General features: G+C 46.5%; 1 protein-coding gene across 1 annotated transcript in view; it reads left to right on the top strand.

The window, feature by feature from the left end:
* EDAR (ectodysplasin A receptor) overlaps positions 1–24,345 on the top strand; it is a 94,679-nt gene extending 70,334 nt beyond the window's left edge. The window contains exons 6-12 of the mRNA XM_001139583.7: positions 6,076–6,162; positions 7,763–7,888; positions 7,985–8,059; positions 8,303–8,375; positions 10,803–10,962; positions 12,453–12,513; positions 21,596–24,345. Of these exons, the coding sequence (XP_001139583.1) occupies positions 6,076–6,162; positions 7,763–7,888; positions 7,985–8,059; positions 8,303–8,375; positions 10,803–10,962; positions 12,453–12,513; positions 21,596–21,918 (905 nt within the window). The 3' untranslated portion in view covers positions 21,919–24,345. The remainder of the gene's footprint in view (positions 1–6,075; positions 6,163–7,762; positions 7,889–7,984; positions 8,060–8,302; positions 8,376–10,802; positions 10,963–12,452; positions 12,514–21,595) is intronic.
* The last annotated feature ends 224 nt before the right edge of the window (positions 24,346–24,569 follow it).

Raw genomic sequence — 24,569 nt, 5'->3', positions numbered from 1 at the left:
ACCCTCTGCAGAGAATCCCAGCCAGCCTCTAATGCATACCGGTGAGATTGTAAATTGTGTGGATTAACAGACCTCAAAGACCCCCATATGAGCTATTGTGGCTGTGAATGGAGGCGTAGCTCCCTCCAGCCATGTGCTTCTGGCTCACTGAGCATTCCTGGGGAAGGGGAACACAGTGCCCGGCAGGACCCTCCCCGGAGTCACCACTGCCTCGAACTCCACGCGAGCTAGGCAGAACCAGTCCCCGCTCATTTTCACTTTAATATAGGCCTTGTGAGGACATTTTTGCCTGTTTTGTGGAACTGCAGTTCATACCAGCTTTTATCAAACACCCCAGCCTTGCTTATTCGAAACTCAGGTGCACACGGAAGTGTACGAGGGGAGATGGACCCGCAGTTGGCCACCCAACAGAAACCCACCTGGAGCACCTTGCACTTAACAAGCATCCCAAGAGGCAGATGAACCGAAACACACAGCACACAGTGGACCGGGGTGAAACCTCCAGACACTGTATACTTGGTTAGTGCAGAGTTAATCCTCAGTAGACAGGCATAGACCCTGGCCCAGGAGAACTTGGGTGCAGGTGCAGGGGGTGCCGGTGCCTATCCTGGGGGCTGCACCAGGGCTGCATCTCCACCAGGGCTCGCGCCCCACCCTGGTTTGTCTGTGGACCCCCAGCTGGTGACAGTGGAAGGAGTGGACATGGTGGGAAGAGGATCAGCCCAGACTGCTCTCTTTTCCTTTTAATATTCTGGGTTTTGCCCAAACCTCTTTTAGACATCACGTGCATTCAACATGATGCTGATGTGCTAATAATATAAAAATGCATGCTTGTATGACTCTGGGATGGATTTTTTTCAAGCATTTAGGGGTAATGCAGAGTAGGTGTTGTTTTCCATGGCAATTCTTCTGACTCGCCTGAAAACCAGCAGACCCACCCAGGGCTGATTATCCAACCTCTGCTTCAGGCTCTGCAGGTGCCTTCATTAGCCGCCCTCAAACCACACCCATTGCTGCCCAAGGTTGGCACTTTGGGACCGGATCTGCTCACCTGTTCTTGTGGGTTATATGTGTAGTGACAGTGGCAGCAAGCAGAGGTGAGACACTTGTGTGGGGGGCTGACCTCACCCTCATGAGGTCAGCCCTGCAGCCAGGGATGGCAAGGCCCACCGCCTCCCGTTTGACCCCCCTCTAGTCTTAGCACACCTTCTGTCTTGCCCGGGGGCAGAGGCACTGAATTGTGGACAAAACAGACCAAGTAAGCTAGATGCTTGTTCTTCTTTCAATTGACACATAATAATTGCACATGTTTATGGGGTACAGAGTGAAATTTCCATACGTGTATACAAAGTGTCATGATCTGATCAGGGTAATTATGATATCCATGACCTCAAACGTTTATCACTTCTTTGTGTTGGGAACATTGCAAATCCTCTCTTGTAGCTGTGAGAAATATACAATGCATTATTGTCCGCTGTAGTCACCCTGCAGTGTGCCAGAGCTCAGAACAACTCCTCCTGCCCGGCTGGACTTTTGTATTTGTTAACCAGCCTTTCCTTCCCCACCTCTGTTCTGCTCCACTTCTATGAGATCCACTCCTTTGGCTTCCACACGAGCCGCGCGTTGCTTTTATGAAACAGCTGTGCTTGGGGCAGATCCATTTCCTTGTTTGCCACAAGCACCCTCCCTCGCCTGTCGGCCACGGAGCTGTGACTCTGGAAATTCTGTCACACCCTTGCCTTTATCTGTGGTTTGAGGGTCTTTGCTCCTCTCCCTTCTGCTGAAAGGGCAGCTCCATTCCTTGTTGCCGAGCTCCGAGCGCAGGGAAGAGGCCCATTGTCAGGAAGTGAGCTGCTGCCCTTTGGTGGCCTGGGTGGCCTGTGGGCAAGTCTGAATCCCCATGTCCTCCTGCTCCTTGGGCAATGATCTAGTGACTGTGATTCTCCTGACCAGTCTTGTGAGAAGTGTCTCCCTGCAGATGCTCTAGTGGCCCTGGGAACTTTGGAACGTGAGGGGGCTTGTGGGGTCTGGCTGATTGGGTGCTGGCTTTCAGCTTCAGTCCTGACATGGGAGGCTGAGCTCTGGAGAAATGTCAGGGTCCACCATCCCACCCACCTTGCCCCCACCTCCTCGGCTGCACACACGTGCTCAGAGCAAGCATTTCTCTCACCAACTCAGGGATCCCTGCACACCAGGGAGCACCCAGCCTACACCTGCAGCCTGGCACAGTTGGGGACTGTTTAGTTGGTGCCAGCTGGAGGTGTTTGGAGGGAACCATCCGGTGATCAGGATAGAGGCACAGCCGGCTGAGGGCAGGTGGGTGCCTGTGGGTGCAGGAAGATGTCACATCTGCAGGCATTGTTTGGGGACGTCATTGTGTAACCAGCCCTGCAGGGCTGCAGAGGCATCCCACAAGTCTGTGTGCTCTCTAGGCTGCATTTATTGCCCCACTCTAGACCACAGGCCTGGGCATATTTGTGTCCCCATCCCCAACCCTGTCACCTGAAGCAGCCTGCGAGCCCCGACAGGAAGGGACAAGAAGAGGCGAAGATGACAAACATTCACAGACAGCCCATGGCTGTTCTTTTGCTCTGACAGTGTATCTTAAGCTCCCTTGAGCGCCTTACTGAACAGATAGATCAGCTTCTTTTCAATCTCTTGTTTGCTCTTATAAAGGAAATTAGGTCATGCTGGAAACTATGCCATGATGCCCCTATGCTCACTCACCTCATGAAGTGTGGGAGGCTACCCCCCAGCAAACAGAAATGGGCACACAATCTGAAGCCTCCTTATCACGCTGGAGACTTCCAGAGCAACTTCAGTAAGGTCTGTGAGGGGGAACGCTCTGTTGTTTGACATGGGCTTGTGGCTTTCAGCCAGGGGCACGCACTTCTCCACCAGCTCTTTTTTTATTTTTATTTATTTTTTACTTTTTTTTGAGATGGAGTTTCGCTCTTGTTGCCCAGCATGGAGTGCAATGGTGTGGTCTCGACTCACTGCAACCGCCGCCTCCCGGGTTCCAGCGATTCTCTTGCCTCAGCCTCCCCAGTAGCTGGGATTACAGGCACCTGCCACCAGGCCCAGCTAATTTTTGTACTTTTAGTAGAGTTGGGGTTTCACCATGTTGGCCAGGGTGGTCTCAAACTCCTCTTAGGTGATCCTCCCGCCTCGGCCTCCCAAAGTGCTGGGATTATAGGCATGAGCCACCGTGCCTGGGCAGCTCTTTCCCTAATAAGAACACTGGTTCTGAGGCCAAGTAAGAGGCTAAATTAAGAAAGCAAAGATTTATCATAAGTTTGAGGCCCAGGAGGAAAAAAGCCTCCATTCGTCATCCAGAAACACAAGGAAACATCATTTGCCCCTCAGTGGACAGGTGATGTTTCTTACATACCCTATGACATAGCTGCCCTGGTCCCTCCCAAGCCCAGTGTTTCATTGGCCAAGCTTCCAATTTGCTTTACAAGGTGTGAGGACAGAGAAGCATCCAGCCCATTCTCCTGTGGCCCTGCTCCATTTAGAGCAGACACGAGTGGATAGCTCAGCTGGTCACTAGCTCCTGGGCTGCCCCCACTCACAGAACAAGAGTGTGCGTTTCTCCTGAGAACTTCCTACTAAAGAAAACAGCCAGCCCAGGCATGGGCTACAGGCTCACACCTGTAATCCCAGCACTTTGGGAGGCTAAGGCAGGTGGATCACTTGAGGTCAGGAGTTCAAGACCAGCCTGGCCAACGTGCATTTTTCTCTATAAAAAATACAAGAAGTAGGTGTGGTGGCACACACCTGTACTCCCAGCATCTCAGGAGGCTGAGGTGGGAGGATCACTTGAGCCCAGGAGGCAGAGGTTGCAGTGAGCCAAGATCGTGCCACTGCACTCCAGCCTGGGTGACAGAGTGAGACCTTGTCTCAAACAAAACAGAAAAACAGTCCAACTAGGAAGCTTGCTTCTCCCAGAAGCCTTGCTGCATGGGCTGACCAGGCACAGTGCTGGGCCATTCCTCTGGGCTGGGCCAGGCTGGGGAGGTACCTTGATTTGGGGATGGCAGCTGGCCTTGTCCTTGACTCAGGGGCTGCTTTTCTGTAGACCAAGTGCACTTCACGGATTTCTCCAGAACTGGTAGAGACAAAAGCGAGAGAGTGGGAGATGCATTTGAAGCATGTTGGCTTTATTATTTGCAAAACTGAAGTCTGGCCCAAAAGAAGGTTGATCTTCTTTTAGGAGGTCTGGAACAGGACGTGGTCTCTTCTGTGGTGGAATGTTTTTGTTTTGGCTGAATGGTTGCATCTTAGTGATTTGACTGAGAGCAAAATCAGCTTCCATTTTATCCCCGCTAAGTGACACTTTTTCCATAGAAGGGGAGTTGTAGGAAGCATAGCTTTAAGGGAAGGCAAAGCACACCTTGCTCTGAAACTCTTTGGTCACAACCATGTAAAAACATGTCTGAGGAAAAATCCTAGGCAGAAATACAGCAAAAGTCCACTTAGCCAAGGAGGCCATGGGTAGTTCTTTTCCTCCTTTCTTGTGTTCTTATTTTTCCAGATTTTTATTTTTATTTTATTTTTATTTTTATTTTTTTGAGACGAAGTTTCAAGTTTGTTGCCCAGGCTAGAGTGCAGTGGTGTGATCTCGGCTCACTGCTACCTCCACCTCCCGGGTTCAAGCGATTCTCCTACCTCAGCCTCCTAAGTAGCTGGGATTACAGGCATGCGCCATCATGCCTGGCTAATTTTTTGTATTCAGTATAGATGTGGTTTCACCATGTTGGCCAGGCTAGTCTTGAACTCCTGACCTCAAGTGATCCACCCACCTTGGCCTCCCAAAGTGCTGGGATTATAGGCATGAGCCACCGTGCCCGGCCCCTTTTCTAGATTTTTTTTTTTTTTTTTGAGACGGAGTCGCACTGTGTCACCCAGGCTGGAGTGCAGTGGCGCAATCTCGGCTCACTGCAAGCTCTGTCTCCCGGATTCACGCCATTCTCCTGCCTCAGCCTCCCGAGTAGCTGGGACTACAGGCGCCCACCACCACGCCCGGCTAATTTTTTGTATTTTTAGTAGAGACGGGGTTTCCCTGTGTTAGCCAGGATGATCTTGATCTCCTGACCTCGTGATCCGCCACCTCTTGTCCTTCTAACAAGAAGAACTCATACCCATACTACGTAAAGATAGCTATCGCATACACTTTTATCACCAGCCTCCTTCCCACAACAATATTTATATGTATAAATCAAGAAGCTATTATTTCAAACTGATGCTGAACAACAATCCCAAAGTGCTGGGATTACAGGCGTGAGCCACCATGCCTGGCCCCCTTTTCCAGATTTTTAATAGTGAGCATATATTACTTTTACGACTGGAAAAAGTATTAACACATTCCTACTCTATGTAATTGAAGGAATTAGTCAAGTATTGTATCACCCTAATAGTACTTTCATGTACACACTCTATGTTGCTTATTTTTATGGATTTCATATACTTTGTCTCCACGCATAGGAAAATTGAGTTGGTGAGGCCTGCAAAACTCCCCAACCCACACTGTTTAGTTTTAGCAGACTTATCACATGAGTGTTTTCATTTAAAGAACAATAACCAGCCGGGCGCGGTGGCTCATGCCTGTAATCCCAGCACTTTGGGAGGCCGAGGCGGGCAGATTACAAGGTCAGGAGATCGAGACCATCCTGGCTAACATGGTGAAACCCCGTCTCTACTAAAAATACAAAAAAATTAGCCAGGTGTGGTGGCGGGTGCCTGTAGTCCCAGTTACTTGGGAGGCTGAGACAGGAGAATGGCATCAACCGGGGAGGCAGAGCTTGCAGTGAGCCGAGATCATGCCACTGCACTGTAGCCTGGGCAACAGAGCAAGACTCCATCTCACAAAAAAAAAAAAAAAAAAAAAAGAACAATAACGATGACTCTTTAGGGTTCGTTAAACAGTCTAAGAAATACAAATATTTAGCTCCCCTCAGCCATCACTGCCTCAAGCCCATTCACGATCATGAATCCAGATCCATGAGCTCTGTGGCAGCGTCTTTGAAGGTGGAGCTTCTCTGGATCATTTGAGGGACTCTATTTTCCTTGCAGGTGTGGGAGCCACTTCAGGAGCTTCTGCCAACTTCCCTGGCACCTCGGGCAGCAGCACCCTGTCTCCCTTCCAGCACGCCCACAAAGGTGAGGAGGGTGCTCAGGTATCGATCACCTGGAGTTAGGTGGTGCTCGGATGAAAGCTCAGAAGAGGAGAGGAAATGATCATGAGTGATGATTATGGTGCGCTTCCCCACCTGGCCTCACCTCCCTGATGTAATTGAATGACATGTTGCCCCCCGTGCAGGAAGTCATTATATCTGCAATCAGAGTTGATCCCTCTATGGGTGTCCTGGGCCCGCTGGGAGGTGCTGGTGGTGAAGGCGGGGGCAGAGCGGCAGGTGGGCAGCACAGGCAGCTGCAAGTCCGGCCAGGAGGAGAGACCAGGCGTCCTGGGCTTTGGTTTGGCCGGGAGTTAACAGCAATTCTATCACTGGTTTTCATATAAACCTGCTGACCATAGCACTTTAATATTAACTTGCAGAATGTACATTTCATTCTCCCTAACCAGGGAAGAAGGGATTGAGGAGGACCCCAAAGTTTAATATGTCTCTCAGAGTCAGCCCTCCAGCTGGCTTGGCCTTTCTCTCTCACTGGTTTAGTGCCAGCCTATTATTGAAGCATGTTTCAGGCCCAGGTCTCAGCGAGCCGTGAGGTACCCTCCAGAGCCCTCAGAGCACCCAGCTCGTCAGCCTTATCACTGGGCCTCCCACGCGCTAATGCAGAGCAAAAGGCAGGACTGCTGGGCGAGGATATATGAATCTCATTTGCACAGGCCCCAGGGGGAGTAGCTCAAAACACGGAGAATATTAAAACACTTATGTCATCCAGACCTGGCATGCTAACGCTATTACAGGTATTCCCCAGATGATGCTGGGAGGCTGGTTTTCCTGCAGATGCACCCACAGGGGAGGCTCAGCACCCACATGCGGGGTTCTCAGCTCTGGCACTACCTCCCCTGAGATGATTTGGGAGCTTCAGATGCTGGTCTCCTGTCTATTTGGGTGGTGGCAAATCTGGATCTTAGTTCAAGAGAATCAGAGTCCTGTTTGGTTATTTTAGAGAATGAGAACGAGCTTCAGGGCATTTTATGCATCCAGGGTCAACATTAACCTGGGAACTGAGCAAAATCCCCCGGGGTGACTGAGGGACTGCCTGGTGGAGGTGGCAGTGCAGGTGGAATAGGTGGCCCAGCCAAGGCACCCCCTGTGCCCTGGGGCTCTTACAATGACACTTAGGTTGAAATTGCATGAGGCGCAAGATGGAGCCAAACCTGGAATCCAGAGCTGACTTTCGCATCCTGACTTTTGTTTGGAAATGCCCAAACTTGAATTGTGCTGCCTTCCAGACACTCTTGTTCACTGGCCTTTCTTCCTCTCCACACCAAACCCTGCCCTCAGGTTGCCAAAGCAGTAGAAGCAAGAGCAAACTCCCTAGGAATAATCAGGTGACCCCAGAGAAGTCTGGAGAGGCCAGTCTGAGGGCAGCGAGCAGGGCTGTGGGCAGTCCTGGTCTGGCAGCCAAAACCAGTGCGGAGGATTTGGTTCTCAGTCTAAGCAAGCACCTCAGATTTCAGGGTTCCCTGTTCCCAGGGGCAGGGCCATTGCTTCCAGGGGCCGGAGTCCTGGAGGGAAGACCAGCAGGGATCCTGAGCTCTGGGTCATTCATGCCTTCTCTCCACCCACAGAACTCTCAGGCCAAGGACACCTGGCCACTGCCCTGATCATTGCAATGTCCACCATCTTCATCATGGCCATCGCCATCGTCCTCATCATCATGTTCTACATCCTGAAGACAAAGCCCTCTGCCCCAGGTGACGGCCCCCATGCGCCGGTGCCCTGCCTCCTGGACTCTCCGTCAACTCCCCCTGTCGGAGAGCCTGGCTGCTCACTCCCTCCTCTCTCCCCAGCCTGTTGCACCAGCCACCCGGGGAAGAGCGTGGAGGCCCAAGTGAGCAAGGACGAGGAGAAGAAAGAGGCCCCAGGTCTGTGAACCAGGGCTTCCACACACCATGTGCACGGTGCCCATCTCTGGGTGGAGGGCGTTCCCAGAAGCAGCCTCCTCGCTGCTTCTGCTCTCACATGCTGAACCATGCTGTGCTTACCGTGGGGTGGTGCCACGCAGACACCGGGCAGCTCTGCCCAACAGGAAGAGCAGGGTTGGGCTGAGCACAGAGCCGTGAGCCAATTCTAACTGCTATCTCCCCAACCTCTCCGTTTCCCTGCAGACAACGTGGTGATGTTCTCTGAGAAGGATGAATTTGAGAAGTTGACAGCAACTCCAGCAAAGCCCACCAAGAGGTATGTGGAAGCCCCCAGCACCAAGCTGAAGCTGGGGTCCTGTGGATCCTGAGCAGGGAGGGGAACCAGGGTGCAGCCGAGTGAACTGACAGGCTAGCCGGGGACACTATGGGGACGTTCGGCGACAGACAGTCCCCACCACCTCTTTGCTGACTGGCAGGGGTCAGGTGGTGTGAGGAGCCTGTGGAAACAGCTGCCTGCTGCTCTCGGGTCAGGCCCCTGTCCCTGCATCCTGCCAAATTCCCTGGGCCTTCCTCCTTAACATCCGACTTCCTCATGCCCCTTCTCCAGACTGGGAGGGCAGAACATAAAGCCAAGGATGCATGCCTGTTGCGGCCAACACACCCGTGCTGGTGCCAGTACTGCTGCCACTGTAATGCTGGTAACAACCGTGGTGATGATGGCTAACAGCATTTGGTGCCTACTGCCCACCAAGTGCTGGGCTAGGGCTGTGAACACATCCTCCCTCCACAGCCCAGGAGCAAGGTGCTTGTATCATCCCTGTTTATAGGATACCACACTGAGGTATGGAAGTTGTCACTCGCCCAAGGTCACACACTAGTGAACAGCAGGGCTGGGGTCCGAGTCCAGGCTCCCAAGGAGCCACATGGTGTAAAGAGGCCTCTGGAGGAGGAGATTTGGCAGGTGAAGCCTTTCCCGCGTTTACCACACATGAAGGTGTGGAACCAGCCCCTGCTCTAAAATCGAGGGTAGAGGGAAGTCAATATTTTATTCATCCAGTGGGATGGTCATTTGGACTTGGTCCTGCGTAGCTTCCAAAAATCAACCCCACAGCATCAGCTCCCAGCCAGGCAATGTGCTCGGACCCCCCTGCCAGGCCTCTGCCCGACAGCCACTGCAGGCTGCGCCTGGAAGGACACCCCCGCAACAGTGCCTCCCTTGACAGATGGGGCACAGAGGCCACCAGAAGGTCACCAAACTGGTTACAGGAAGAGCAGAGGTTAAGCCCTCCTCTCCTGCCCCCACCCCATGATCTTCCTATGATTCACCTTGCAAAGCCATTCCAATCGATCCAGCATCTGTGTGGAGATCCTGTGTGCCAGATCCAAGCTGCTGCTCCCAGGACCAAGGGCAGGACCTGGTCACCCTGCATGGAACTCTTAAATAGGGCCTCCCTAGAGACTGAATTTGCTCCTCAGCCTCCAGCCCAGCCTTATCTCATTCTGTCTCAGCCTCTCACTTCTGATATTCAGGCTTTTCTTATTCCCAGAAATCAAAAAGGCAGAGACGTGCCCCATGACTTGAGTTGCAGTTGAAGACTGGGAAAATTTGGAGGCCCTATTAGGAAAAAATATATACTTCTTTTATACACGAATATTAAATACAAATTGAACCCTGACGCTTGTACGTTAAAAGACAGCAAGGCACTGAGCTTTTGTCCCTGCTGTTTGTCCTTAGGTCTCAGAGACAGGAACTGGGGTGCCACCTCACCTGCTCCACCTCACCTTCTCCCAAGTGGGGACAGGGATGGGTCCTGCCACCTCCTTGTGAGGCCCTGAAGCCTGATGAGGAAGTGGGTCCCACTGGGGCTTCATGATGGTTCTCATTGTCTTTGTATTACCCTGTCTCTAGGGTTGTGTTTGCATATGGGCTTCACTGCTGTAACCTAGTTACTAACAAATATAATCCTTTTTTTAAGAAAAAAAGGTCTTCAGCCAAACCACAGGAAGCAAGCAGGGTGCCTCTAAAAAACAATATTGTTTTTCATATACTTGGAATGGTTTTAAGAGAGTTTAAGCTCCAACCCACATGTGCCTAGGGCAGACCCTGGGTTCTTTGTGGGCTGTGAGCCACAGGGCGGCATGAACCCGGGCTGGGTGCGTCCGACCGCCCACCCAGCTCACCCGCTGGGGCTTGCTGTGCCACCCCCTGCAATGCACACAGGTCAGCCAGGTCACCCCCCTCGTCAAGAGGGGGCTTTCCAGGCACAAGGCTCCATTCAGCTCCCTTTTCAATGACTCCAGAGAGCCAGCATGGATTCAGTGCCAGCCGCATCAATCTGTTTGCTTAACATGAAGACACCAGTTGAACTTGGTGCTTACTGGGATTAAATACAGAGATCTAGGACATATTCAATGAACCTTCACGGAGCATCCACTGTGTGTCAGGTAGCAGGGAAGGAGAGGCCCGTGGATGCCTCCCACCTGCAGTGGCAGCCCCAGCCCCTTAGACGCCTGCAGGTCACCCACCACGGACTTGTTTGTTTGGAAAGAAGCAGGAAGCCACCGGTGTAGGTCTCGTCTCATGTCCCCTGGTCCCGTGCCCACAAGGTGCCCAGTAAACACCTGAAAAACAAGTCATTGCCCCCCACTGTCCACAGCTGGGCAATGGATGAGTTCACCACAGAACTTGTCAGGGCTGCAGCCCCCCAGGCACTGCTAATGACCATCGCTCTTGTTTTTGCAGCGAGAACGATGCCTCATCCGAGAATGAGCAGCTGCTGAGCCGGAGCGTCGACAGTGATGAGGAGCCCGCCCCTGACAAGCAGGGCTCCCCGGAGCTGTGCCTGCTGTCGCTGGTTCACCTGGCCAGGGAGAAGTCTGCCACCAGCAACAAGTCAGCCGGGGTGAGGCTCCTGCAGATGCCATGATGAGCTGTGAGATGTGGCTCCCTCACAGCCGCAAGACTAAAACTTTCTTATTGAATCAGCTCTCCTGCAAGACGGGGTGTTTCTCCCAAAAGTCCAAGATAGGAGACCTGGACAGTGACAAGTTCACAGCAAGATAGTCAAAAGGGAAAAAAACCCTTTCTTTTTTGAGTTTTTTTTTTTTTTTTGGAGATGAGAGTCTTGCTCTGTCACCCAGCCTGCAGTGCAGTGGTGCGATCTCGGCTCACTACAACCTCCGCCTCCTGGGTTCAAGCAATTCTCCTGTCTCAGCCTCCCAAGTAGCTAGGACTACAGGTGCATGCTGCCACACCCAGCTAATTTTTTTCGTATTTTAGTAGAGACGAGGTTTCACTGCGTTGCCCAGGCTGGTCTCAAACTCCTGAGTTCAGGCAATCCACCCGCCTCGGCCTTCCAAAGCACTAGGATTACAGGTGTGAGCTACCACACCCAGCCACTTTGTTTTTATTATATAGCTTCATACACAAAAATGAAAAATAATAAGCAAAGAGAAAAAAGGTAAAATCACTTGGAATGCCAGAGGGCAGAAAAAGACCCTTGTAAATATACTGGGTTTTATCTAACCAGACAATTTTCTAGACAGACACACACACAACGTTTTTCTTCTATGCATTTTTAAAAATATAAAAACAGGTTCACATGTAGAAACTGTCCCCAGGGTTTTATCACCTACCGCCCTGTAATGTGCTGTGGACAGGAGCAGGGCAGGGGTGAGGGCAAAGGTGGCCAGAGCCCTCTTGGGCTCCCTGTGGACCTGGCCTGTGGTCGTCCCTCTAGCCTGTGCCCCTGGCTGCAGGCCCCAGCCGCAGGACAGCTGTGTTGCTAGGCAACATCACTGATGGCAAAAATGCCCAGTTGGGATCCTGGCTCCGGCCTGGTCCTGATAGGATGCCAAGCTCTGCCTGCCCTGAGTTCAGTGACCTCTGTAATGGCGCTGCCACTTGCAGAGACCCTGGAAGCCTGTGGGGTTGTTACAAGAGAGATAGGTGGCCGTGGCCCCGGGACTCTTCAGCCAGGGCCACTGAGCACCTGTGCACCGTGGGCCTGGTCTCCTGGCACCAGCCACGTGATCCGGGATGGGAGCCCCGCACGGCTCTGCTGCAGCACAGATGTCCTGAGGGCAAGTGGGGGTCCCCATGGTCATCTTTTCAAACAGACTGATGCCAGGGGTGTCCCCAAGTATCTTACGAGTCTGACCACCCAGCTGAGCCTAAGAAGCACCCGTGGTAGACCCCAAAGATGTTTGAATAGGAAAACCTGAAGAAGGCCCTCCTCCCTGTGCGTCAGGGCTGGGCTGCTGACACGGGGGCTGTGTGCAGCGTCTCTGGTGTTGGGCGTAGCTGCTGCCTGCCCCTGCTGACATGGAGGATTTGCCTCCTTTCTACTGTTGCCCCTTTCTGGAGATGAAAATTCTCGACTCTTTTTCACAGATTCAAAGCCGGAGGAAAAAGATCCTCGATGTGTATGCCAACGTGTGTGGAGTCGTGGAAGGTAAGCTGAAAAAAAGCCTGGGAGAGGTGGTGCCCACCCCACCGACATGAAGGGCTAGGCCCAGAGCCCGGAGGCTCCTGTGAGGGGAACTGAGGGAAGCTGCCCATCCAGTTGCCGCACTTTGGTCAGAATGGCCGCTGGAACCTATTTCAGGTGTGGGGAAACAGAATCTTGCTCCCAGATATTGGAAGGCATCTCCCAGTGCTTCCATGGGCCTTCCCCTCATGGGGCGGGAGACAGCCTGGTGCAGGCACCCACTGTAGGGAAACGCAGGGTGGGTGAGCAGCAGCCATGGAGCCTCAAACCTCCCGTATCCCCAGTGACCGTGTCCACACTGGCATCATCATCTGGTAAACATGATCAGTCATTTATCCTAGACTTAGCTGCCCTCTCCCTGCCCTCGAGCATCCCCGATGTCTGATAGCCCTGGGAGCCTCCAGCCTCCCCTCCCAGCGGCCTTCTGAGCTAAGTCAGGCTGTCTCCCCATAACCTGGGCTTGAGTGTGGGTAGGTTAAGAGGCAACAGGATAGGACCGTCAGTGCTGCAATCTGAAATCATAATCTTCAGCTTCCAGTTCCTGCAAAATCCACTTTCTAAATTACCTTCTTATTAACCCCAAAGATAAACCCCTCATGGCTGAGGTCAGGGGTTTTCCTGCTGCTGGCCTCTCTGGCCTCCCTCCGTGGACTCCTTGATCTGGCCGGGCAGCGGGAGTGGAGCCTGGTGCATGCTGGGCAGCTCACCAATGCCCCCATTACCCCTCCTCCGACCCCCACACCCCACCGTAGGCCAAATGCAGCCCTCTGTGCCCTGGCAGGCTTTCTGATCCAGTGCTTTGTTGGCCAGAAATAACTATACTGTGGGTGAGTTCCAGGGCCAAGAATTCTTGGCTGCCGCTGAAATGTGGCATCTCTCCATAAACACATGCCCCAGGTCAGCCTGCCTGATCTCACCTGGCATGGCCTGGGGCTGTCAGCTGCCCAGGGGAGGATGGTCTAGGACTCACCTTCCATCCACCAGGAAGCTCTTCTCTGTTCCAAAAAATGTTGAGTTCACACCCCTGGGACAGAGGTTTTCAAACCTCAGCCAGGGCTGAGAACCTGTGCTCCATGCCCAGCTCTGATGAACATTAGAGTCACCTGCAGGTCTTAACACCATCTCTGCCCATCCAGCTCACCCAATCTGCCCCAACACCCTGATGTAATTAGTCAGGGGTGAATCCCAGGCACCTGTGTCTCTTTGTTTTTTGTTTTGTTTTGTTTTTAATTAAACTTTTTATTTTGAGATACTTCTTACCATGCAGTGGTAAGAGATAATACAGAGAGATCCTACATGCCCTTTACCCAGTTTCTCCTAACGATAACATCTTGCAAAACTATACACAGAAGTCACAACCAGGACACTGACATTGACACAGTGATATCGACTCAGCTCCCATACAAAAACTCCTCCTGTTGCCTTTTATAGCCACAGCCAATTTCCACCCACCCCACCCTCACCTAGGCCCCTGGAAACCAGTAATCTGTTCTCCATTCCTATAATTTTGTCATTTCAAGAGTGTTATAAAAGTGGAATCACAAGGTATGTAACCGTGGTGAATGGCTTTTTTCACTCAGCATAATTCACTGGAGGTCCATCCAGGTTGTTGCATGTATCAATAGTCCATTCCTCTCTCTTGCTGAGTAGTAGTCTGTGGCATAAATGGACCAGAGTTGGTTTAACCATTCACTTGTTGAAGGACATCGGGGTTATTTCCACTTAAGGGCTATTATGAATAAAGGTGCTATAAATATTTGTGTATAGGTTTTTGTGTGGACATCAGTCGTGATTTATCTGGGATAAAGACCCAGGAGTACATTTGTTGGGTTGTATGATAGTTGCATGGTTGATTATTTTAAAAAACTGCCAAACTGTTTTCTAAAGTTATTGTACCATTTTACATTCCTACTAGCAGTGTGGGAACGTTCTAGTTTCTCCATATCCTTGCCAGCATTTGGTGGTGTTACTATGTTTTGTTTTAGCTATTCTGAGAAGTGTGTTATGATATCTTATTGTGGTCTTCATTTGCATGTTCCTATTGTTTAAATATGTTTTCTTGTGTTTTTTTCATCTGTGTGTCCTCTTCAGTAAAATGAATGTTTCTTCATGTCTTTTGCCCATTTTTCAATGGTATTGTATGATTTTTTTGCTGTCGAGTTTTGAGGGTTTTTAAAAATATATTCTAGACACTAGTCCTATGATGGATATGTGGTTTTATAAGTGTTTTCTCCATCCTATAGTTTAGCTTATCTTTTCAGTCTCTTAACAGGGTCTTTCATAAAATGATGTTTTAAATTTTTATGAGTCAAATTTATGAAACTAATTATAAAGTTTTCTTTTTATGGATGATGCTTTTGTGTCAAATCTAAGATCTCTCTTGCCTAGTCCTAGATCCCAGAGATTTGCTCCCACAATTTTTTCTAGAAGTTTTATAGCTTAATGTTTTACATTCTAAGTCCACATAGTTTTTATGTTTTACATTTAAGTTCACATAGTTTTATATTTTGCATTTAAGTTTGAGTTGATTTTTATAGAAGATATGAAACTTGGGTCAAAGTTCATTTTTTTGTCTATGGATGTCCAATTGCTCCAGCACCGTTTTTTTTTTTGAAAAATTATCTTTCCTCCATTGAATTGCTTTTCAAACTTTGTCAAAAATCAGTTTGGCATATTTGTATAGGTCTATTTTCTGGGGTTGCTGTTCTGTTGCATTTATCTACATGTCTGTCCCTCTGATAATACCACAAGGTCTTGATTCTTGTATAAATTATGTAATAACATATAAGTCCTGAAATCAAATGGACTGCTCCCATTTTCCTTTATTTTTTTTTCAAAAATCTTTTAGCTATTCTAGTTCCTTTGCCTTTCCATATAAGTTTTATAATAATCTTCCCTATATGTACAAAATGCCTTGCTGGGATTTTAATGAGTTGCAACAAAACTGTATATCAATCTGGGAAGATTTGACATCTTTATTATGTCGAGTCTTCTGAGCCATGGGCATGGTATATTTCTTCATTTATTTAGCACAACTTTAATTTTTTTTCATCTGCATTGTGTAGTTTCCGAAATACGAGTTCTGTGCATATTTTGTTAGATTTACACCATATCATTTATTTTTTGAGCCACTGTAAACGACAATTTAAATTCAGTAGCCATACATTCATTGTTGGTTATATAGAAATACAATTGATTTTTGTATGTTTATCCTGTATCCTGTGACCTTGCTGAATTCACTTATAAGATCTGGGAGTTTTCTTGTAGATGCCTTGGGATTTTCTACATAGATAATCACATCTGCAAATGGGACCGTTTTATTTCTTCCTTTCCAATCTGTGTACCGTTTCTTTCCTTTTCTCATTTTATTGCACTGGCTATACCTTCCAGCACTACAATGAATATAAATGATGAAGCAGAAGCAGAAATCCTTGCCTTATTTCTGATCTTAAAAGCATTCCATTTTTCACCATTAAGTATAATATTAGCTCTAGGCTTTTTATAAATTGTTGACATTAATTTTTTGAGTGGATTACAATAATTTTTAAATATTGAACCAGCCTTACCTCCCTGGAATAAGCCATACCTGATGTGGTACAATTCTTTTTTATGGTTGCATTCTATTTGCTAATATTTTGTTAAGGATTTTGCATTTATATTCATGAGAGATCTTGGTCTTTGGTTTGTGGTTTGTTTTTTGTCTTTGTCTGGTTTTGGTATCCAGTTTATACTACCCTCATAGAATAAGTTAGGAAGTGTTTCTTCCTTTTCTATGTCTAGAAAAGATCGTGTAGAATTGCTATTCTTTCTTAAACATTTTGTAGAATTCTTCAGTGAAATCATGAGGACCTAGAGATTTCTTTTGGGGAGGTTTTTTTTTGTTTTTTGTTTTTTTTTTGAGATGGAGTCTCGCTATGTCACCCAGGCTGGAGTGCAGTGGCACAATCCTCGTTCACTGCAACCTCTGCCTCTCAAGTTCAAGTGATTCTCTTGCCTCAGCCTCCCAAGTAGCTGGGATTATAGGCACATGCCACCATGGCCCAGCTAATTTTTTTTTTTTTTTTTTTTTTTTTTTGAGACGGAGTCTCACTCTGTCCCAGGCTGGCAACCTCCACCTCCCAGGTTTAAGCGATTCTCCTTTCTCAGCCTCCTGGGTAGCTGGGATTACATGTGCATGCCACCATGCCCAGCTAATTTTTGTATTTTTAGTAGATATGGGGTTTCACCATGTTGGCCAGGCTGGTCTTGAACTCCTGACCTCATGATCCACCTGCTTTGGCCTCCCAAAGTGCTGGGATTACAGGCTTGAGCTACCGTGCCCAGCCCTAATTTTTGTATTTTAGTAGAAATGAGGTTTCACCATCTTGGCCAGACTGGTCTTGAACTCCTGACCTCAAGCAATATACCCACCTCGGCCTCCCAAAGTGCTGGGATTACAGGCATGAGCCACCGCGTTTGGCTAGATATTTTTACAGTTACAAATTCAGCTTCCTTAATAGTTATAAATCTGTTCAAATGATCTATTTTATGTTGGGTAAGTTGTGATAGTTTATGTTTTTTGAGGAATTGTTTATTTTCATCTATCAAATTTATATGTGTAGAGTTAAAGTTGCAAGTTTTATCTTATTATCTGTTTGATATCTATGGTGTGTATAGTGATATCTCCTGCTTCATTCTTGATATTGGTAATTTGTGTCTTCTCTATTTTTTCCTTGTCACTTATATTGATCTTTTCAAATAACTGTCTCTTTTCATATTTATCTCTTTTACTTTAGTTTTCAATTTCATTGATTACTGCTCTTATTTCTAAATTACTTATTTCCTTCTATGTACATTTGGTTTATTTTGTTAATCTTTTTCTAAGTGCTTGAAATGGGAGCTTAGATTGTTAACTTGAGTTTTCCTCCTTTGTATGTATCTGTCCTATAAATTTCACTCTCAGTACTACTTTAGCTATGTCTCACAAATATTGACATCTTGTATTTTTATTTTCATTCATTTTTAAATTGTCTTTGAGACTTCCTCTTTGACCTGTGGATTATTTAGAAGACTGTTGTCTGGTTTTCAAGTGTGTGAAGATTTTTCTGTTATATATTTATATTCTGATTCTATTGTGGTAGGGGAATATCCTTTGTATAATTTCAATTCTTTTAATTTGTTGAGGTTTAAGGCCAATAATTATGAACAATGTGTATTCTGCTGTTGTTGAATGGAGTGTTCTATAAATGTTGATTAGATCGTGTTGGTTGATGATGTTGGTAAGTTCTATATTCTTGATTTTTTTTCTAATTGTTCTATCATTTACTGAGGGAGGAATGTTAAAGTCTTCAACTATAATTGTGGACTTATCTCTTCTTTCAGGTCTATCAGTTTTTGTTTCACATATTTTGGAGCTCTGTTGTTTGGTGCATATTCATTTAGGATTGCTATGTCTTCTTGGATTGACCCTTTAATCATTATTAAATGTCACTTTCTGGTAATTTTTTCCTCTGAAGTCTACTTTAACTGATGTTATAGCCACTCTGCCTTCTTGTTATTGAAGTTTGCATGATATGTATTTTTCCATCCTTTACTTCCAACGCCTCTCTCATTATATTGAAGTGAGTTTCTTCTAGGCAGCATATAACTGGGAAAATTTTTAAGTCTACTCTACCAAGCTCTACCTTTTAGTTTTTTTTGTTTTGGTTTGGTTTGGTTTTTTTTTTTTTTTTTTTTCTTTTTTTTTGGAGTTTCCACTCCTGTTGCCCAGGCTGGAGTGCAATGGCATGATCTTGGCTCACTGCAACCTCTGCCTCCCAGGTTCAAGTGGTTCTCCTGCCTCAGCCTCCCAAGTAGTTGGGATCACAGGCATGTGCCACCACACCAGCTAATTTTGTATATTTAGTAGAAACAGGGTTTCACCGTGTTGACCAGGCTGGTCTAGAACTCCTGACCTCAGCTAATCCATCTGCCTTGGCCTCCCAAAGTGCTGGGATTACAGGCATGAGCCACCACGCCCAGCCTTTAGTTGGTATTTAAACCATTTACATTAAATGTAGTCATTGTTAGGGCTTAAGTCTGCTATTTTATATTTTGTTTACTGTTTGTTGTCTCTGTTTTTCATTTCTGTGTTTTTTTATTCCTGCTTTACTGTGGGTCACTTGAACATATTTCAGAATTCGATTTTGGTGTTTTTTGAGTGATACGTTTTGATTTTATCTCTTTCCATAGTTATTTTAGTAGTTTCTCTAGACATTGCATTGACACATATAACTTATCAGTCTACTGGTGTTATTATTATTATTATTATTTTTGACATGGAGTTTTACTCTGCCACCCAGGTTGGAGAGCAGTGGCACGATCTCAGCTCACTGCAACCTCCGCCTCCCAGGTTCAAGCGATTCTCCTGCCTCAGCCTCCCGAGTAGCTGGGATTACAGGTGTGCACTACCACGCCAATGTGTTTTTTGTGTTTTTAGTAGAGACGGGGTTTCACCATGTTGGCCAGGCTAGTCTTGAACTCCTGACCTCAGGTGAACTGCCCACCTTGGCCTCCCAAAGTGCTTGGATTATAGGTGTGAGCCACCGTGCCCAGCCTTACTGGTGTTATTATTTTGCCAGTTTGAATGAAGTATAAAAACCTTACCTTTCTCTATGTCCCTTTACCTTCTCTGTTTATAGTAGTTGTAAATATTTCCTCTACATATATTTAGAACCACATAAATTGCTTCAACTGCCTAACGTAATTCAGAAAACTTAAAAAGAGAAGGAAAGTCTATTGTATGTGCCCATATTTTTGCTCACTATGTTCTTTTCTGATGTCTCAAGTTTCATTCTTTTACTATTTCAATTTATAGAATTTCCTTTTGCTTCTTTTAGGGTAGGTCTGCTGGTGAAAAATTCTTAATTTTTCTTTGGCTTGGAATGTCTTGATATTCTCATGCTTTCCTGAAGGATATTTTCACTCAGCTCACTGCAACCTGGTATGCAACTCTGGGTTGAAAGTTCTCTTCTTTCAGTACTTGGAAATACTGTGCTACTTCTCTCTGGTCTCCAGGTTTCTGATTATAAGTCTACTGTCATTCTAATTCTTTTCCTTCTCTAGGTCAGGTGTTGTTTTTCTTTGGCTGTTTCTAAGACTTTGTCTTTAGTTTTCAGAAGTTCATTTATGATGTATCTTGACATGAATATATTTGGGTTTATCCTGTTTGGGATTTGCTTATCTTCTTGAATCTGTAGACTTACGTCTCTTTACAAATTTGGAGAGTTCTAAACCATCATTTATTTGAGTATTTATTTAGTCCCACTCTCTTCTCCTCTCCTTCTGAAACTTCTTGACACAAATGTTAGCTCTTCTGTTATAACTCCACAGTTCCCTAAGGCTCTGTGTTTTTCAGTTTATTTTCTCTGATTGAGTAATTTCCACTTCTAGTTTCCATTATCCATCTCACTGATTCTTTCCTCTGTCTTACTCTGTCATTGAGCACATCTACTGAGCTTTTTATTGTGGTTATTGTACTTTTGTAGTTCTAATATTTTCATTTCTTTTTTACATTTTCTATTATTTTTCCTGAGGATTTCTATTTTTGCATTTAAGCATGTTCATAATTGCTTGTTGAAGCACTTTTATTATGAATTCTTTAAAACCTTTTTCAGATTATCTAGCATCTGTCATCTCAGTGTTAGCAGCTATTGATTTTCTTTTTTTACTCATTTGACATCTTCTTGGTTCTTGGTATGATGAGTGAATTCACTTTGAAACCTGTGTAGTTTTATGTCCTGATATGAAACTCCGGGTCTTATTTAAGCCTTCTATTTTAGCTGGCTCCTTTTGATAGCCCTGTGGCAGGAGAATGAGGGTGCTGTCTTGCTACTGTTAGGTGAAGGTAGACATCCAAATTCCCCACTCAACCTTCACTAACACTCAAGGGGGATTCCTTTTTACTGCTACTTGGGGTTTGGGAGTATGGCTACTGACATGGTCACCACGGGGGCAGGGGAGTTGTTACCAGCTGGTTGATGAGAAAGCCCCAGCTCCCTACATGGCCTTTCCTGACACCACCTGGCACAGTGTTACAGCCTGGTGAGGGTGGAATTCTAGGCTCCCCACTCAGCCTTTGCTACCCTGGATAGAGTGGGGACACAGTTTTTCTGTGGTGTTTGGCTGGAATAGAGCAATTATTGTCTAAATGTTTTATGCTTGCTAGGCTGCTCTTTTCCTAGTGCTCTGACTAGAGACAGAAGACTTTTGTTGGGGCTGTTTTTGTCTGTGGTTGCTATTATTTCCGGATTTTTGGACTTTTCTGCCCCATGTCTGGAATTGATGAGGCAAAAGAAAACCCAGGGAACTTACCACCATCACCATCCTAAGGTATCGAGGTCCCTAGTTGGTCTGTCTTCTTTTCTCCACTTTTCAGACTTCTTGTATTTGTTTTACACAGAATGTCCAGGGCTTTTAGCTGTACTTAGTGGGAGGATTAGGGAAAATTATATCTACTCTTATCTTCCAGAAACAGCAATATCAAGTTTTTAAATGCTCCTAGGTGAGTCTAATGTACAGTGAAGCCCAAGAACCATCAGACCACTGAGTTGGCAGTGACTTGGTTCAGATAACCCCAATCTGGGGCTATCATTGAGAGCACCCATCACAAAGTTGACTACTGTTTCCTAAGGAGACATGATACTGTCCCTTTGACCCCCTCCTCAGCCCAGCCCCCTGGGAGACAGGGTTACCCAACTAAGGATAACTTGTCTTGAAGTCTTTGAGAACTGCTAAAAATGGTCATGAGGGAATTATTATCATTGTCAATATAGCAGTCATTTTCCTAGTGGGGAAGGGGCTATTACCGGGGTCAGGGTACATGCACAGCCCTCTCTTGTGGCTGGCAGCGTTCTAGGTGTCGTTTGCCTTAAGTTATGCATTTGTTTTAGGTGGCTTTCTGCATGTTTTATAATTTAAAAAAATTTTTTTTCAAATAATTTTTATTTCATTTAAATAATTTTTCATAGTGTTGACCTTCTATTGACTGTGACTTGCAACATCTAACTGTGGCCATTGGTGTCTGTAGGTCTTAGCCCCACGGAGCTGCCATTTGATTGCCTCGAGAAGACTAGCCGAATGCTCAGCTCCACGTACAACTCTGAGAAGGCTGTTGTGAAAACGTGGCGCCACCTCGCCGAGAGCTTCGGCCTGAAGAGGGATGAGATTGGGGGCATGACAGACGGCATGCAACTCTTTGACCGCATCAGCACGGCAGGCTACAGCATCCCTGAGCTACTCACAAAACTGGTGCAGATTGAGCGGCTGGATGCTGTGGAGTCCTTGTGTGCAGACATACTGGAGTGGGCGGGGGTTGTGCCACCTGCCTCCCAGCCACATGCTGCATCCTGAAAAGCATGCCTGTGGGCTGTCCTCCCAGGACAAGCCAAGGATCCAACGAGGGCTCTGGAGCTGTGAGTGGTGCCAAAAGACTGCCAAGAATCAAGGCTTTTGTGATATGTCACCGTATGCCTTAGGATGTTCAAGGAGCCAGACGAAATAAGGCCTGTCTTCCAATTTAACCAAAGATAAAGGACTAGAGCCGGGATACTTTCAGATGCTCGCCTGTACCTCACCAGGCAGAGTAAATATCTACTCACTCATACAGCCAGCCCACCAGCCCACCATTAACTCATTGAACAATGAGACAATGTTGAGGACTCAAATGAATCAAACCCTGTGGGAATGACAGAAGTGAAGAATCTGGTCCCTGTCTTTAAGGAGTTTGCACTCCAGTAGAAGACAGAAGGAACGTATGTTTACAAACCACTTCACTGGAAGACATCAAACAAGCTGAATGAAGGGGCGCTTAGAAAACGTTAATAGAAGTTCTAAGCGGGAGATGACTCCCTACTGGGATGATGAAGGATGGCATCCTAGTGAAGAAGCAGCTCAAACATTTTGATAAAATGGCAACAAAATGCAGACACCCTGCTCCAGGTATTATTTCAGGTTTAGTACAAGTCTGTTAATACCCTATGTGGTTTCATTAGGATAACTTTTTACCTATCCTTGAGGTCATCCATATTCTTACAGGCCTTACAGTCAATAATGGAAGAGCTCACTCTATACAAAACCAATATGCAAGGCATGTGTTTGTCCAAGCAATTGGATGTGTGCAGTAGCCAATTTCATTTACTGCATTAATCTTTGGCCTGGGAACCCTGTGGTTTGCACTACATGTGAATGGCCTTCCACTTCAGTCTTAGGCAGATTTGACCTTTTAGGGGCAGCAATGCTGAAGGACACAGCAATTTAAATTATAATGTGTCAGGCTGTGTTTTTGCTTCAAACATATATGAGTAGTCAACTGTAATTAGAGAAATGATGACTTCCTAAGAGTTCAGCCACGCATAATTCTAGATTTCAAGAGCATCTAAGACTTGTGGATTAGCCTCATGGCATGACAGTTTCAGACTCAGCCTTCTGAGCCAGTCAGGGAAAGTGGAGTTCTGCAGTGCAAATGAGAGCCTGGGCTTGATGTCCAGGGAGCTGGCTTCTAGTTGTGCCACCTTGGGCCTTGTCTTTTCCTCTCTCAGCCTCAGTTTCTCGTCTGCCAATGAGATGTTAGTTAGTGATTCTATAATTGGGGCAGGTAGGGTTCAGGTGAGCAAAAAGAAAGTGGAGCTATAGGAAATGCCAGGCCTTTGAGGTGCTCTATGGAAGTCAACACAGTGTGGTTTGTCCATTTAAATGGGAATAAAAACAGAAAAACTCAGACTTGGCATTTTCACAATAACTGCAATGGTTTGACATAACATTTATAGGCAGAAAGTTAATAAACTGGCATTGTTCTTGGCATATTATTGTACTATCCCTGTAACTGCCAAGAGCTCAGGAGCCAGGCTAGTGATCACACCAGGGGTTAGAGTTCACTGCTGAACTCCCTGATGGCAGGTCTGTGTTTATTACTACATTAAAACAAAGTCTCTGACTTATAAAGCGAGGTTGTAAAAATTACAAGTTGCATGACTGAAAAAATGCTTTAGGGGGAAAATCAGTCATATCTTTAACGCCAACAAGCAATTTCCCACCAAGGAATGTAGTACATACTGTGAGAGGATCATAATGAGGTCCTGAATATTTAATATCATCATTTACTGTGTCTGTTTGCTGCTGTTTTTCGAACCTATTTGGTTTACCCTGCAAGCTAAATACTCCACGGCAGAGCTTAATTATCCTTTTAATTCCTCTTTGAAATCCTGTGGTGCCCCCTTCCCCCTGCCTTGTGATGATGATGATGATGAGTGAGTCTCCCCTTAATTAGACTGCAAATGTCACTTGTGATGAGTGTGCCATTCCAGGATAACAGCTTGCACCCTCCTCAGAATGTTTTCAGTGAAAGAGTGGGGTGGCTGTTCTCTGCTCCTGGTGCTTTGGCCTCATTTCACACTATTAGAATTCTGGGGCTGTAAGGCCAGCCAGTGTCAGCTCATGTTCCATTGGCTCTCCACCTGCCATTTTTAGGGAGCTATTCCTTATATAGTTACAAATTCCCTTGTCATTTACTTATTTGGAAACATGGGATTTACTCTGACAAGCTTTAGCCTATGATGTTATGGGATTCAGAACAATGAGATCATAATAATTCTCACTGACCAAAGCTGGGACTCCATCCTGCCATTTTTGTGTGGAGATATTCATAATTCTGCAATACTTTAAAACATTTAGAAAACACCCCAGGGTAGGTCTGTGGCCCTTAGACAGTGAAGTCTTAATTGTCAATATTATTTTTGTCTAATTCTGTATATATATAACTTATTATATTTTATAATCTCAATAAACACATTAATAAGATTTATAGACTACCGTAATGTGAGCTCTCTTTGTATTTGGGGTGGTGGGTCGGGGGGTGAGTGGGGAAGGTTCTGATTGCTCTGTTCCTGGTTATTGCCCTATGTATGATGAGACTGTAGGATTGCAACCAGCTATAAACAAAGTGCCTAAAATGTTATGGCCTGGGACATTCACTAGGCAGAAGCAAACATTACAAAGAGATCATG

The sequence above is a fragment of the Pan troglodytes genome, chromosome 12, assembly GCF_028858775.2.
Source record: "Pan troglodytes isolate AG18354 chromosome 12, NHGRI_mPanTro3-v2.0_pri, whole genome shotgun sequence".
Classification (NCBI taxonomy): Eukaryota; Metazoa; Chordata; class Mammalia; order Primates; family Hominidae; genus Pan; species Pan troglodytes.
Note: the sequence above shows the minus strand (reverse complement) of the source record. Positions and strands in the feature narration are given on the sequence as shown.